This window comes from Mucor velutinosus (assembly GCF_035048745.1).
Source record: "Mucor velutinosus strain NIH1002 chromosome Unknown tig00001544, whole genome shotgun sequence".
NCBI lineage: Eukaryota > Fungi > Mucoromycota > Mucoromycetes > Mucorales > Mucoraceae > Mucor > Mucor velutinosus.
In genome coordinates this window covers 391659-406525 of record NW_027041908.1, presented here as the reverse complement: position 1 = coordinate 406525, position 14867 = coordinate 391659, and the positions used below count along the sequence as shown (strand labels likewise).

The window sequence follows — 14867 nt, the reverse complement described above, 5'->3', positions numbered from 1 at the left end:
CGCGCATCAGGTTATGCTGGAGACAGAAGAAATGCTCATGACACTAACTTGCATGATAGGTATGCAATTGTTAGACCACTTGAAAACAAAAACAATACAAATTGGCATCTATGATATCAGCATTGGGTACATGCTTCGTTTGTTTTATTCAATTTTTGCTTTTTTTTAGATGCTTTTCATCATCATCATCATCATCACGATCCAGCTTTCTTTTACTTGTGGCAACCTTGGGCGGATCTGACATTCTTGTTCTTGTTTGCGATGCTTCGACCTCTTTGAGAGAAAGAGATAATGATGCAGGCTGCTTTTTACGTACAAAATCCTCTGCATCTGAACGTACTGTAAATTTCTTGAAAATCGCATTGGGGTATCGTTTGACTTGTATTTGTACCTCTTTCCAAGTTTTGTATACTCCAGGCGTTTTTCCTGAAGCCACGGCATAGTAATAGGTCTTTTTTGCCATGATGTCTGGGGAATTGAGAAATCAGAACCTTTAAATATATCAGCCAAGAGAAAGTAAAAGAAGGACAAAGCGAAACACTATCCTAGCATCAGATCAGTGGTATGAGAGTTTTATGCGCACGTTTCAGATTGACGCATGAATCATGGTTGTATTTATCATGTCATTCAAAAAATGCTCCAGTGTGTTCATGCGTGCAACGAATTAGCATCTAAATATTGATTTGCTAGAGTGTTTGCATATAAAGGTTAACCAGAAACTATCAAGTGGTTTACGTTATTTGTTACATTATTGGCTTATAAGAAAAGCTGCCACTCGTTCAATGAGGTGCCGCTGTTTTAAATACTGCTTCATTCATTGTTTATTATTACTAAGTTTAGGTTTGAATATGGTTATATGTATATACGCCGAAGTTTACTCTTGTTCATGCTATTCCTCAATGGACTCAACCAACAATTAATTTCAAAGAGTTCTTTCGACCTTGTAAGACATGCCTTCTTCCTCTGCGAAGTAATCGGTTTCTTATTTGCTTCTTGTACAAATCATCATCAGACGACAAATTATCTATATCATCAAAACAAGCTTCTTCATCTCGGCTTAAGGAGTAGTTTTGATCATCTTGGTAGAAATAGGGCTCAATGTCGTTGCTGTCATCAAAAGCAACTATTTTATTCTCGTTAGATTCCTCCTCTTCGTCATTATCACTGCTGAAGTCCAGTTCATCATCAAGGCGATTGAGCACGCTGTTGTAATGCAATTCATCATAGTCATCGCATTCATCTTGATTAAAGACAGAGGCTTCATAATCCCATATCTCGTTTAATGTATTAGTATCTCGTTGGTTCTTGTCCTCGTCCTCTTCTTCATTACAATCCTCGTAAATAAAAGTGCCATCCCATGGTTCATTTGCTGCTTTCTCTTGAGCACTATGAATCACATTTTTCAACGTTTCTGCTACAGTCATTCCTAGGGATGTAATGTCATTTGAAGTTGTAGCTAGCCTAATCCTGTTTGAATAGTTTGGTGCATAAGGCTCTGGAAGGTAGCGAAGCGCCAGCGTAGTCAATTCAGGCGATTGCTTGGGCGAATAGTTTCCAGTAACAGGTCGATCTTCATCTTGATGATAGCCTCTTGAATTCAATTGACGTGCTTGGGGTATAATCTTCATGTACGTATCCACATCGTCAGTGTCGTTGTCGCTTTCGTTGCTCAGCATCATACACGATCTTCCTAACCTTGCGCACTTGCCACATATATCTTTGTTATGTCCTTGAAGTGTTTGTCTGTTCTCATTGCCAAACCTGGTGGGTTCCCGTATTCTAGAACCCACAGGGTAGCATTCAGCGTAAAAATTATTGCATTTTTGATAGTCTTCTAGGCTTCCATTTGCACAACTCCAACGTCTACCACAATTGAGGCAGTCAAATTCTACAACGCGAACACTGAAGGGGGCTTTGCTGTAAACAGTATCTTTGAAATGACTCATGTTTGGTTTTCTTTATTATATCATGTGTGAATGAGGAGAGGAAAGAAAGAAAAATGGAATCAGAAACAGGTATTTTGATACAAATATTCAGTGTTTGATCTATCTTTCATGCTATGAAAGGCAGTAATATACGCCAATCTAGACTACTGATTAGTTTAAGCTTTGTATAATGCAGCTGACACAACTCACCTAAACAGCCATGTATTATACTTATAGCAGAGGCAGTGAGGATTTATTACTCCAATGATCTACAACAGGTATTCTTGCATTATTATATATAGTACAAAGCCCAGTTTAATGCGCCTAACAGTATATTTCTTCAGTTTCTTGGTGGTTCAAGTCTCTTTGTGTGCTGCCAGTTGTGTGACATCCGCCATTGATAATCACAGTGATTCAAACATGATGGCACTTAACTTGATAACGAAAAACAGCTTTCATGCCTGTAACATCTCCTTAAATTCAATCAAAAAACTACATGGTGTATACATTAACAATTCAAACTGGATAATTATATAAATTTATTTAATTGTAAAGTACTAGAAAACAATGTTCTGCTTTTTCTTTTTTAGTTTTCAAAGTAACGGGGCTCGTTGAAAACATGATAACGATGTCCACGAACGCCAGCACCATAGAACATTGAAGGATATCTTAAAGCAGGAGGCACTTGGGATTCAGGGATGCGATCATATGAAGCCTTCCAATAGTCCTTGGGATTTTGCACCAACTGGAATTTACCTGATTGAATTTCTGTATCTGTGATACCGCCATGACTGATACGAGCATAGCCAACGCGACGAAGGCCACGGAAACCAACATATTCACACCAGCGATCCCAATCGGTAGGGTCGATATCATTCATATCACCACCGTCAAATAAGAGATGGTAAATTTCTTGTTGAGGTTTTGTCACAACATAACCCAAGAAGACAAATGGATTAGGGCTTGTGCGCATGATACGAGCTAATTCAGTGGTTTGTTGAATTCTGTCATTGTAGTTTTCATCTTGACCGTTATGACTAACGATGAAATCAACAGGTTGACCATAGACATCGAGCGTTGCATGAATAGCGCAGGCAAGTTCACCTACGGGAGAGGGTAGCAGGTGATGTTCTGATTTAAGAATAGGGAATTTGGAGAGCATCAAACAACCCCAGGTATGCTTCATACTGGCAGGACCAAAGTCAACATAGTAACCCAGCTCTTCAGCGATGGATTGAGCCCAATCACGGTTACCCATGATGATTCTCATAGTGTCAGATTCAAGCAAGCCTATAAGGTAAAGACATATGAGTGCTCATTTTCCATCAACAAGAATATGCAGATCTTACCAACAACATCTAATTCCAAATCGCGGATAGCATCGCGCATACGGTTCTCGCTAGCCCACATGTCGTTATCAAGAGCAAAGTGAATAGTCCAGATAGCAGCAGTGAAGGATTTCTCGGAGGTAGTATAAGGAACAGGTGTCTTTGCATTGGCGACACGACTGGAGGCTACAACAGCAGAAATAGCAATGAAACCAGCAACAAACATACGAGTCATGGCACGAGTATGTTTCAATACGTGGAATTGGGCCAACTTCTTTTGAACATCTAGACAAGCTTGTCTATTGGCATTCAAAACACCTAAACCAGTCAAGCCCATCAAGACGACCAAGATGGCATCGGTACGCTCACGAGCATACACGCCTCCAGGCACAAATTCATAGGCAACTACCCAGACATGAGCCAAACACAAAACATTATAGATCATGAAAGAGCCAAACAAAGTCTTGAAGGGAGACTGAGTAGAGATGCCGCGAATGAGAGCAGGTGTGATGGAGACAAAGTATGTTCCCAGAATAAGGCCGCCGTAATAAGCTGTCCAAGCAGAGTAGCAGTAGAACACAGCACAGGCACCACAACCCACCACATACCAAACAAAGCTAGTGGTCAAGCGACGATAAGGAGCAAGTAAGAGACCAAAGGCCAAGGCAGCAATAGTAGCAACGCCCCAAGGCACAGGTTCAGGACCATAATTAGGATAACCGTCCACAGTCCAGCGCATGATGGTAGAGGAATCGGTAAACATGGAATGAAGAGCAAACAAGAGGGAGCCAAAACCAGAGGCAGCCATGAAAGAACTACCAAACTGTCTAGTAGCATTGGTGCCAGACAAGGAGCTCAAGTCCTTTCCATTCTCGGTAGATTGACGGACAGCACTATCACGAAGCAACACCTCAGCGCAAGCAATAATGCCTAGCACAATGCCAGCATCGTTCCAACCACCATTGTTCTTATTCATAATGGGCCAGATGGGGTTTTCAGTGAACCAAGCCAATTTGACAACACAATGCATGACTAAACCAAGGCCCCAAATGAGAGCAGAGCGTTCCAAGTCACCGGTATGTTTGTTTGATTCAATCCAATGAGCACACCAAGTAGTCAAACTCAAGCCAAGACCAATAGCGGTCATGGATAAACGCCACACGGGGTCCGCTTTGAGGTAAGAAGCGATACCGATCAATGATAGAAAGTGAAAGAATCCACGGTATTTAGCAACCAAGCGTCTCAAGGGTGCAATACCAAGGAATATGGGCATCAGTGTAATAAACAAGAAGGCTTCAAAGCCAGAAATGCCCATATACCATAGAGGAAAATACCTAGATTTTGCATCAGTGATCCACTATTTTTTTTTTTCAAGAATTGGCTTACCAAATCAACAAGGTGAGAGATGTGAGCATTGACCAAAAGACAAAAGCTGTGAAACAGTAAGCATATGTATTTTATCAAATAAATGACGCTGAAAGCGCTTACCCAAATACGTCTCTGCGGCGAACCCTGTGAAGGCTGTCAATGTGCGCAATGTCGAGGGCGAAATACTTCCTTCAGGACTAGTGGGCGGTTTGATTCGGTCAGTACTCGACATGTTAACAAAAATATAATGCGGCAGAAGAAATACTTTACTTTGAGGCGAATGGCACGGAACTGTTTTAAAGTGTATTAGTCTCCCGAATAAGTCACGACAAAACAAGGTGAAAACTTACGATTCTGCAATTGGAGAATTGCCGGTTTTATCAACAATGGACAATTCAAAGTTTTGGAATTCAATAGCGGTTACTGCATCATAAGCGACATCGTATAGAATCAAGGACCATTCAAAGAAGGCGTAGGTCGTATAAGCTGCATGTCGGCATTGAGCATCTCTCATCTCTTCACAATTAGATGTGTGCACACGTACCTCCTGGAATTCGTTGAACCTTGTGTTGAATAAAGAAGTAGATCATGGGTGGTAATGTCGTAAAGAAAGCTGACGTCAAGAACTTTCTCCATCTCACGGCCACTTGGTTGTCGTTGGAGCTAGAGTAGAGCACGCCCAGTTGCCATGGCAACGTGCACAACAAGTAAATGACCATGGCGATATCGTGTGTGAGGTGATCATCTGTGGAAGTAATGTAGACCCAGCCACCACACGAAACTGTACGAATAATGCCCACTGCCAACAATCCCAATCCAAATCCTTTTGATACCGTCTTTGCTGAATGAGTAATGTAAAAGTACCACAAGAAGACGAGCGCAAATCTTGGGCCAGATGTTAAGGCAATTAAAATTTGGAAGATTGCACGAGCAGGGTATCTATCGCCTGTGGTAGCACTCACACTAGGAAACCATTCCTATGCAGCACGCATGTATCAGACACAATCCCCCATTATCCTATTATCTTGTATTCACTTACATCAGGATAACCGAAATATTCATTCTGCACAATCTTGTGATAATGAGTGTAGCATGCAACACCTAGCGCTGTGAAAAAGGCACCTATAGACACAGCATCCCACACATGAGAATTCCAGCAAGGTTATCTGACAAGACAAAACTTACTGTATGCAAATAGTGTATGAGAATAAGCAATGTATTTTGCTCCAATCTTTTGTGCGCAGAACGCGTTAGAGTCAATTGTCCCGGTTTGCGTGTTTGAAGTGTGGGTTTACCTTTTTGATAGTTACAGGCTCTGCACTACCTGGTGTATGAATTGAAGACTTTTCAGCCATAGGAGTAATTGATGTGTGGGGGTTTTGGTTCCTCTTGGCTACGGAAGAAAAAGACGCTGTTTCTTTTTCAGAGAAGATATAGTTTGAAAGAGAAGAAAGAAAGAGAGAGAGCATGTCTTTTTTTTTTTGATGTTCCTTATTCATCCATCACACTCAACTAGCGGCTCCCTAAATTCTAAAGATTGATGTTGAACAATAGAAAATCCATATTTTAGCATATAAATGCAGAAGATCGATGTTTACTGTTATGGTATGTTTAAGTGCCAAAACAGAGCAACTGCAATACAATAGCTGTTGGCTAACGATGCTTCGCTGTATATACTCTGTGTGAATGCGAGACAAAAAAAAAACTTCGATCACTGAAAAAAATGTGGTACGACATGGATGTTCTATTTTCATTGTAGAAATCATCTTTTGCATTCTACAGGAATTCATTTTAGATTGGCGCAAGCAAAGTGGGTTGTGTTCGTGCAAGATATAAGGTTAGAGTTGTGTCTTTCTATAATGATGCCAATGGACAGCAGTGTGTTATTGTGAATAGACAGCAATTCACTTGCAAATGATATGAAATAGCAATCCACGGTTAAACAATATCCTTCACATGCTGGACCTTGATTTTAATTGTATCACCTTGAGCATTTTCGGCTGAAATTTAGCCATATGCAATCCGTCAATGTCTAAATCATTTGTTTCATATCCTCAAGTATCAGCTAATGCCAAATCCGTTAACATTATGTAATGTTAAATTGTATAAATTGCATCAGGAAAGAAGCGGTTTCCCGCTGACAGGTGCCTGCTTACAAAAAGACTGATAGGTATGAATTGGCGTCAAAGACTCGTCGTGTTACACATGCTTTATTAATCTGTAAGCGTACTGCAGTTGGCGTCTTTCATAGCCACAATTGCTTAATTGAAATGAAACATTTGTCATTAGCCTTTAATGTACAAACAATAAGCTATAAGACTGCCCAGAGATATGCATGTCCAATTAACAGGACAACTCAATTATGTGTTCAAAATGTGGCAACCTCATCTGTTTCGCATGATAGAGTACATTACATATCTGTTTTTAATAGAGGTTACATGATAAAAGAAAAAGGGAAAGTGGGGATAATACTTGGTGAACAGAGAAAGAATATACAACAAAATGTCTATAAGGAAAAGTAATTATTACGGTGCTGTTTATCCGTACTTCTTTCTCAACTTGTCAAAAGCGATTTTGTCCTATGAAAGAAATTAGCATCTATTCTAGAGCACCCAAATACAAAAATGATCCTTACCTGAGGGAGAACAGAAGGCGACACCTTGGTAAATGCCATATCGAAATCTTTCTTCGTCACAAAGATATCTTGAGCGCTTAATGATTTCGCATCCAAAGCCATGACTCCCGATGTATAGAATCTAGCTCTCAAGGAAGCAACAGCACTCTCTCTCACCAAGGAGGCCAGATCTGCACCAGAGAGACCTTCACAACGAGCATCATTTGCAATTTCAACTAAATCCACATCAGGGCCTAGTGGTGTCTTTTTGCTCAATTTCGTCAAGATGTCTAATCTTTCAGAAGGCGTAGGTAGCTCAACGTAGAGCAGCTTATCCAAACGACCAGGACGCAACATGGCAGGATCAATCATATCAGGACGATTGGTAGCTGCAATGACATAGACTTGACTACGGTTCTCCACGCCATCTAATTCAGTCAGCAAGGTATTCACCACACGAGCAGAGGCGTCAGTTTGTTGATCATCACGACGAGAACAGAGAGCATCTAATTCATCAAAGAAAATGACACAAGGAGATGAAGCACGAGCACGAGCAAACACTTGACGAACACCACGCTCACTCTCACCCACATACTTGTTGAGTAATTCAGGGCCCTTGACAGAGATAAAGTTGGTGTTGCTTTCATTGGCAACTGCTTTGGCCAGCAACGTTTTACCACAACCAGGAGGACCCCAGAGCAAGACACCAGCAGGATTGGTGATGCCTACACGTTCAAAGAACTCGGGATGATTGATAGGCTCCACCACGGCCATACGCAGTTCATCACGTACATATTGAAGCGCACCAATATCGTCCCAAGACACATCAGGCACCGTGGCGAAACCTTCACGCTTGGAGGATGGCTGCACTTTTTTAAGCGAGTGCTTGAAATCTTCGTGTGTAATAGCAAGTGATTCGAGTTGTGCCTCCGTTAAGGGTTCTTTATGCTTGATGAATTCTGAAATGTTTCTAATTTGCTCGAGAGGTGTTTGTGCTTCGAATTCTTCGACTGTGGTGGTTTGGATAGGTTGGTCAGTTATGGTATCATCTTGTTCTAATGTTGATTGTGCGACTTCTGACATGGTGGCATCGTCAATATCCATCGAGTTTTCGTCAATTTGAATTTCGTTTACTTTTTCCAGCACGGTGCTGGATCTCTCTGCAAATGTAGTTGCTTGCAGGTGCTTGAAAATACGTTTTACGGCTGTAACGCCTGCTGTGGTAATGAGCGCTTGAAGATCGGCGCCGACATAACCTGGTGTTGCTTTGGCAAGCTCTGCAAAGTCGAAATCACCAGCAAGACGAAGCTTGGATGCCAACACAGTTAAAATCCTGTGTCCAATAAGCGTGAGTTAACTAGTCCATCATGAAATCCAAGACGAGCTTACTTTTCTCTGGCCTTTTCATCAGGCACACCCATACTGATTTCTCTGTCAAATCTGCCTGCACGACGAAGAGCAGCATCCAAAGAGTCGGGTCTGTTTGTAGCACCAATGATCATCACAGGCTTGTTGTCAGACTTTTCCCAGGACAAATCTAGCGTTTAGAGGGTTTATCAATACACACATTCATGAAGAGCGCATGTCCAGTCCATACCATCCATGCAGGTTAAAAGTTGAGCGACAATTCTACGTTCCATTTCTCTCTGTGCAGTCTCTCTTTTGGGTGTAATGGCATCAATTTCGTCAATGAACAACAAGCAGGGTGCATTTTCCTGTCAGCAAATCACATTTAGCACGCCAACATCAAGCATCCTCAAGAATTGCAACTTACTTTGACTTCCTCAAACACTTCACGGATCTTTTTCTCAGATTCACCAGACATACCAGATACAATCGAAGGAGCTGAAATGTTGAAGAATGGCACATTCAATTCCTGATTCAAATTCTTAGTTCCACATCATGACAATTAAAGCAGGATCACACTTACACCGGCAATAGCATGAGCTAATCTAGTTTTACCGCAACCTGGAGGACCGTGCAAAAGCACACCGCGAGGTGGCTGAACACCCGTATGAAGGTATACCTCAGGATGTGCTAATGGCATAGCAATCAATTCCATGATTTCCTCAATGCAATGGTCGATGCCACCTAAATCGGACAGCTTGGCTTTAGGGATGAAAGGTGCCTCTCTAGTTTCTGATGAAGCTGTGATAAAAAAAAAAGAAAAAGAAATCAGCACAGAAATTACATACGTTGGTACATGCACATACTCTTGGGTCTTTTGGGCGCTGATCCAGCGTCCTTGGTCATCTTTGATCTCTTTTTCGATTTGGATGTGGCAACAGCTGCAGCATTAGCAGTTGCATTATCGTCATTAACAGGTATAGTGGCTGGTAATTCTGCCTCGTTGGCAATAGGAATAATGGGCAATTCCTCGTTGATGGGCGTGGATACATTTACAGGTGTAGCAGCCCCTGATTTAATGACTGGAGAGGCAGCACCACTGCTTGCTGGACTTTTGTGCAGGTTCCACAAATTAGTGACAGATTTGTTCATGGCATTGTCGTCTTGAGCAGGCTTAATTGGAGTGGTGTTAGTTTTGGAGAATGTTCCCGGCGGTAGATATTCAGTCAACCATGATTCTGATCTTATCTCACTCACCAAAGCATACTCTGCTGCTGCTTCTTCATCACCAGATCCAGATCTATAAGTAAGGTTAGTCATTTCGATTTGGCACATAAAGTCTGTAGAAACACATTACGATTCAGCGGGCTGTGTACTAGCCGACTCGTTTTCCATGGCATCAAGTGCTTTCTCCAGGGCGAGCTCAATGGCTTGACTCTTGTGTCTGCGCAATGTAGGTTCGTTGCGATTAATGTAGGTCAGAAGAGTGACAGGCGACATGTCAGTGTAGCCAGCTGCCTTGTACTTGTTGAGACATGCTATCACTCGATTCTCGATTTGCTTTGTCAATGGGTTTCCGCTAGGTCTTTGTTTCCTTGGTCCCATAGTAATGTGAATGCAGAGAAAATGGTGGAGAGGTGTGATCATGTAGGTATTGAAAAAATTTGATTAAATGATAAGCGAAAGAAATTGTCCGGTCTGAAACATATCTGTCCGGTAACTAATGAAATTGGGGGGTTCGCTTGTAGTACTTGGGGGGAGAGGGGGTGGGGGCATATCGAAACAAAAGACAAATTCATATAAGCAAGCAGTTTGAATCCTTCTCTCTTTCTTTATAGGCACGATGGCTAGAGTAAGTTATCATTGCATCAACATTTAAATAGCAATTTGTACACAACTATCATTAAGATACAAAGACATCGACATGCGGATTCAACCAACAACCATATAAATTACGAGTTTGACATGATGGATTCATGCGATCCCATCCATCCGCCCATCCATCCAACATGAGGCATCTCAGCATCCATCCTACCGTATGCATCACATTATATACAGCGTATTGACAGCAAGTAATCATGAAATGTACCACCACATGCATACTGAAATCAGGGGCAGCTTGAGATTACTTATCAGATGAACCGTACCGCAATGTCCGTCAGCATGGATCTTTGATATCTCGATGGATAGTGTACAAATTGCTGTTTATAACAAGATGTCAGTTCCGTTTGCTAACCTAATCTCTGCTTTTTCATTGTTACCTGTCAATAGTTCCACGAATATCAGGTAACTTTTGCGTAGATAGAGCCTGAAATTAAATCATGTCGTGCTTAACATGTTGAATTGATATAGGTGGTTGGTCGTAAACTCCCTTCCGCCCAAGAAGTTGCTCCCAAGCTTTTCCGTATGCGCATCTTTGCTCCTAACGTTGTTGTTGCCAAGTCTCGTTTCTGGTACTTTTTGAAGAAGCTCCGTAAGGTCAAGAAGGCTGCTGGTGAGATTGTCTCTGTCAACCTTGTATGTATCTTTCAGAAATGGGGATAGGAATGCAACACTTACTAACGACTGTATTATAGATTGCCGAGAAGCGTCCTGAACAAATCAAGAACTTTGGTATCTGGATCCGTTACGATTCTCGTTCCGGTACCCACAACATGTACAAGGAATACCGTGCTATGCGCCGTACCGAAGCTGTTGAGACCTGTTACCAAGACATGGCTGCTCGTCACCGTGCTCGTTTCAGATCTGTTCAAATCATCCGTGTTGCTGAAGTCAAGGATGCCGATGTCCGTCGTCAATACATCAAGCAACTCTTGACCCCCAAGCTTGCTTTCCCCTTGCCTCACCGTCTTGCCAACGTCGAAAAGAAGCACCGTGCTCTCTTTGTCGCCAAGAGACCTACCACTTTCTATTAAATTGTTTTTTCTTAGCTTGTGTTATTTTTTCAATTAAAAAAGCATACGTCTCGTGTTGTTATAGATTGAACATTGATGATTAGCTTGGATTGAATGGTGTTTGATATTGTATGGCAGATTAGAGTGATAGAATTTGGAAAAGTAGTGTGCATTGTGCTTTAGAAAAGTAGCTTAAAGGATGAAGGGAATTGAATAGTGCAAGGGCTATGGCACTCTACGTTTTGATTATGCTAAAATTGAAGACATGCTACATCTAATGTTAGGAATAAGCTGCGCTTTGTTGGAAGTATTTTGTTGCAATGTTCCGCTCAAGTTATAAAGGGCCAACTTGAACTAGAAACGGCATGCTTCTGCAAGACATTATTTGATTGAGCTTCTGATCCAGCATGTCCAGTCAATCTCACACAAATTGTCTACCCTCCATGGCTGCCCGGATTTGGTTGATTTGGAACGGAGATGACTACAAAAGAGCGTACAAGCGAATTTTTTCTGGTATAAAAGAAATGTTGAACGTGGTGAATTACATCTGTTTCTTTCTTTAAACATCCATCCATCCATCTTGTTCTAATGGTAAGTTCAAAATTTCTTTTTATACGATGAAAACTTCACTTGTTGCTTCCTATTTGGATCAAAGGATGCGGTTCATCTATAAATCTGTGTTGGCTGTATTTTTATGTATACAAAATATCCATCCTATATTTTGAATCAAAGTATCCTTTGTGACAAATGGGTGTAAACAATTGTTCTGGCTGAGTTGTGTCTCTATTTCCTCACGGAAATATCCAACTTGTTAGAGTGTAGTTTTATCAGAGTTGTGAATTTGTAAAAGAATTTGAATCTGATCGAACCCTTATCACTCCATGACAGCCTCCATCCACCAAGAAGTCTACCGGTAAAAAGGTCGCTCCTTCCCCCTACGCCGTTAAGGGTAAGCAAACCACCAAGGCTGCTGCCAATCCTTTGATCGAAAAGACTCCCAAGAACTTTGGTGTTGGTCAAGATGTTCAACCCAAGCGTGATGTCTCTCGTTTCGTCAAGTGGCCTCAATATGTCAAACTTCAACGTCAAAAGAAGATCATCTACCAACGTCTCAAGGTCCCTCCTGCTCTTAACCAATTCACCCATGTTTTGGATAAGAACACTGCTACTCAAGTCTTCAAGTTGATGCACAAGTACAGACCCGAGTCCAAGAACGAGAAGCGTGATCGTCTTCGTGCTGCTGCTCTTGCCAAGTCTGAGAAGAAGGAGGTTGCCAAGACTGACAAGCCTGTTGTCATCAAGTACGGCATCAACCACATCACCGCTTTGGTTGAGGCCAAGAAGGCTCAATTGGTCGTCATTGCTGATGATGTTGACCCCATTGAGTTGGTTCTCTGGCTCCCTGCTCTCTGCCGTAAGATGGGTGTCCCTTACTGTATTGTCAAGGGTAAGGCTCGTCTCGGTACACTTGTCCACAAGAAGACTGCCACTGCTCTTGCTTTGACCGAAGTCTCTGAGGCTGATAAGGCTGAGTTAGCTACCATCGTCTCTGCTGTCAACACCAACTTTGCCCAGAAGTGGGAAGATGTTCGTCGTCACTGGGGTGGCGGTATTATGGGTCCCAAGTCCAACGCTAAGATGGCCAAGCGTGCTGCCATTGCTGCTAAGGAAATCGCTGCTCGTCAGTAAATACTTTAATAAATTAAAATTGGCTAATTTGTTACAAACTTCCTTTTTCTTTCTCTCTTAACTGTAAATAAACCTTGATACATAATATTTCTTTCATTCAAATTATAAAGTTGCAATTAACTGTTTGTCAAACGTTTGATTATTATAAATCATATCAGTGTCAGCTGTCGAACTGAAATGTCTGTTATTGGTTCAGATTGGGAAATTGATTTATTCAGGCACAAGATTGCCTAATTTGGGCTCTGGGTAATCTCATATAAATAAGCATTGTATTTATTGTTTTAAACTATTCCCCTCTCTTTCTTCATCCAACTTCGACATGTTGACATCCCCATCCTCCTCAACAATCAATTCCAAGCATAGCAACATCACGATAACTACTGCGACCAACACAGCCAACAACATTTACCTCAAAGGCCAACACCAGGAACATCATCCGTATCGACCATTGCCTTCCGTCTTAACAGGTATTACACGGACATGAAAATAACGCATTCTCCAGGCCCCCAATCTCATAACAAAATAAATATAAAATAGACTTTTTCGCATTCAAGTTGTGTGATCTCATTCCCACTCGACCATTACCAGCTGGATCAAAACGTACCGCACCTGAATTAGTTTATTTTATCTTGAAAATCACATCACAAGCTCGCATATCATGTCACATTGCTGTTGTTGCTCTGATTTATATAGAGAGATGTAAAGCTGCACTCCCAAAAAATGCAATTGGCGACCAAGGTACGTACATAGTGTACATGTATACATGATGTGATGATGGTAGATTATTAATAGCTTGAATGTAGATACCATTCACCGCATCTTTGTAGCTTCGTTACTTGTGGCATCAAAATATTTACATGGCACATGCTGGGGCTCCAGCCAAAATATTGTTCCAGAAGAACAAACGTCAACAGAGGAGACACCTGTTTGGTTGAATAATGCACGCATGGCCAACATTTGCAGTCGATTCTACACATTGCAAGAAATCAATCAACTGGAGCTATCCTTTCTGAACCTGATTAAATACAATTGCTTTGTGAATTCAATTGAGGTCCAGGAATACCTCGTTTTACATAGACAGGACTTACTATTGTAAGTTGTTTAGATACCATGCAGCATTTATATATCCATTATTACTATATATATATATTCTTTGTAGTAGTAATAATACCCCCATTTCATTATCAAATAAACATTACTTTAAACATTTCATCAAATGTGACACAAATGCAGGAGAATATAGCGTGCACCAGTGGTCATTTTTTCTGCCGTTTCATCAAATAAAACCCTTATCACACCTATTTTGATTTGATCTTCTGTCCTATCAGTTTCAAGAGATATCATATGCAATTGATTGTTTAGGCCTGCTCCTTCCCGATAATGCCACAATTGGAAATTCCTTGTTTGATATTCACATATTGTCATCATGAAGAAAAGTGATATCCACGTGTATTTAACACAATTCAGTTTTAAGTGGCATTTTCTGATTATTGCGTGGAGTGATCAAGTATCACTCTTTTATTTCTTAAACAAGAATAGATAAACTTATAGAGTAATTCTTTGCCGATGAAATGTACTCCTGTTGTGTGATCAGAAGCTCACTTGTTTAATTGCTCGAGTTCCTGCACATTCTTACAGAGCAAGTTGACCCATGTTGACCAGTTGGTGCATATATGTGATGGCGCATATATGCGATGGCTGT

The 14867-nt window shown here is 41.2% G+C and overlaps 6 protein-coding genes across 6 annotated transcripts; 3 read left to right on the top strand and 3 right to left on the bottom strand.

Annotated features, from left to right (window-relative positions):
- Positions 1-905: 905 nt before the first annotated feature.
- ATC70_005453 (uncharacterized protein) lies at positions 906-1946 on the bottom strand (the record flags this gene model as incomplete). The annotated part of the gene is made up of 1 exon (XM_064824741.1): positions 906-1946. One exon carries the CDS (start codon positions 1944-1946, stop codon positions 906-908), a length of 1041 nt encoding a protein of 346 aa, XP_064680118.1.
- A 565-nt stretch (positions 1947-2511) lies between these two features.
- On the bottom strand, positions 2512-5976 carry TIM10_1 (protein transporter tim10; the record flags this gene model as incomplete). Its single annotated transcript, XM_064824740.1, has 10 exons — positions 2512-3215; positions 3275-4587; positions 4640-4685; positions 4742-4818; positions 4892-4912; positions 4972-5107; positions 5166-5598; positions 5661-5743; positions 5807-5852; positions 5917-5976. 10 exons carry the CDS (start codon positions 5974-5976, stop codon positions 2512-2514), a joined length of 2919 nt encoding a protein of 972 aa, XP_064680117.1.
- Positions 5977-7158: 1182 nt separating this feature from the next.
- ATC70_005451 (uncharacterized protein) lies at positions 7159-10187 on the bottom strand (the record flags this gene model as incomplete). Its single annotated transcript, XM_064824739.1, has 9 exons — positions 7159-7200; positions 7257-8568; positions 8625-8772; positions 8833-8950; positions 9010-9111; positions 9166-9383; positions 9449-9755; positions 9840-9882; positions 9940-10187. The coding sequence occupies 9 exons, from the start codon at positions 10185-10187 to the stop codon at positions 7159-7161; spliced, it is 2538 nt and encodes an 845-aa protein (XP_064680116.1).
- A 238-nt stretch (positions 10188-10425) lies between these two features.
- ATC70_005450 (uncharacterized protein) lies at positions 10426-11497 on the top strand (the record flags this gene model as incomplete). The annotated part of the gene is made up of 4 exons (XM_064824738.1): positions 10426-10434; positions 10854-10868; positions 10935-11099; positions 11159-11497. The coding sequence occupies 4 exons, from the start codon at positions 10426-10428 to the stop codon at positions 11495-11497; spliced, it is 528 nt and encodes a 175-aa protein (XP_064680115.1).
- A 567-nt stretch (positions 11498-12064) lies between these two features.
- Positions 12065-13165, top strand: ATC70_005449 (uncharacterized protein; the record flags this gene model as incomplete). Its single annotated transcript, XM_064824737.1, has 2 exons — positions 12065-12067; positions 12365-13165. The coding sequence occupies 2 exons, from the start codon at positions 12065-12067 to the stop codon at positions 13163-13165; spliced, it is 804 nt and encodes a 267-aa protein (XP_064680114.1).
- Positions 13166-13484: 319 nt separating this feature from the next.
- MDM12_1 (Mitochondrial distribution and morphology protein 12) lies at positions 13485-14261 on the top strand (the record flags this gene model as incomplete). The annotated part of the gene is made up of 3 exons (XM_064824736.1): positions 13485-13632; positions 13703-13903; positions 13969-14261. The coding sequence occupies 3 exons, from the start codon at positions 13485-13487 to the stop codon at positions 14259-14261; spliced, it is 642 nt and encodes a 213-aa protein (XP_064680113.1).
- Between the last annotated feature and the right edge of the window lie 606 nt (positions 14262-14867).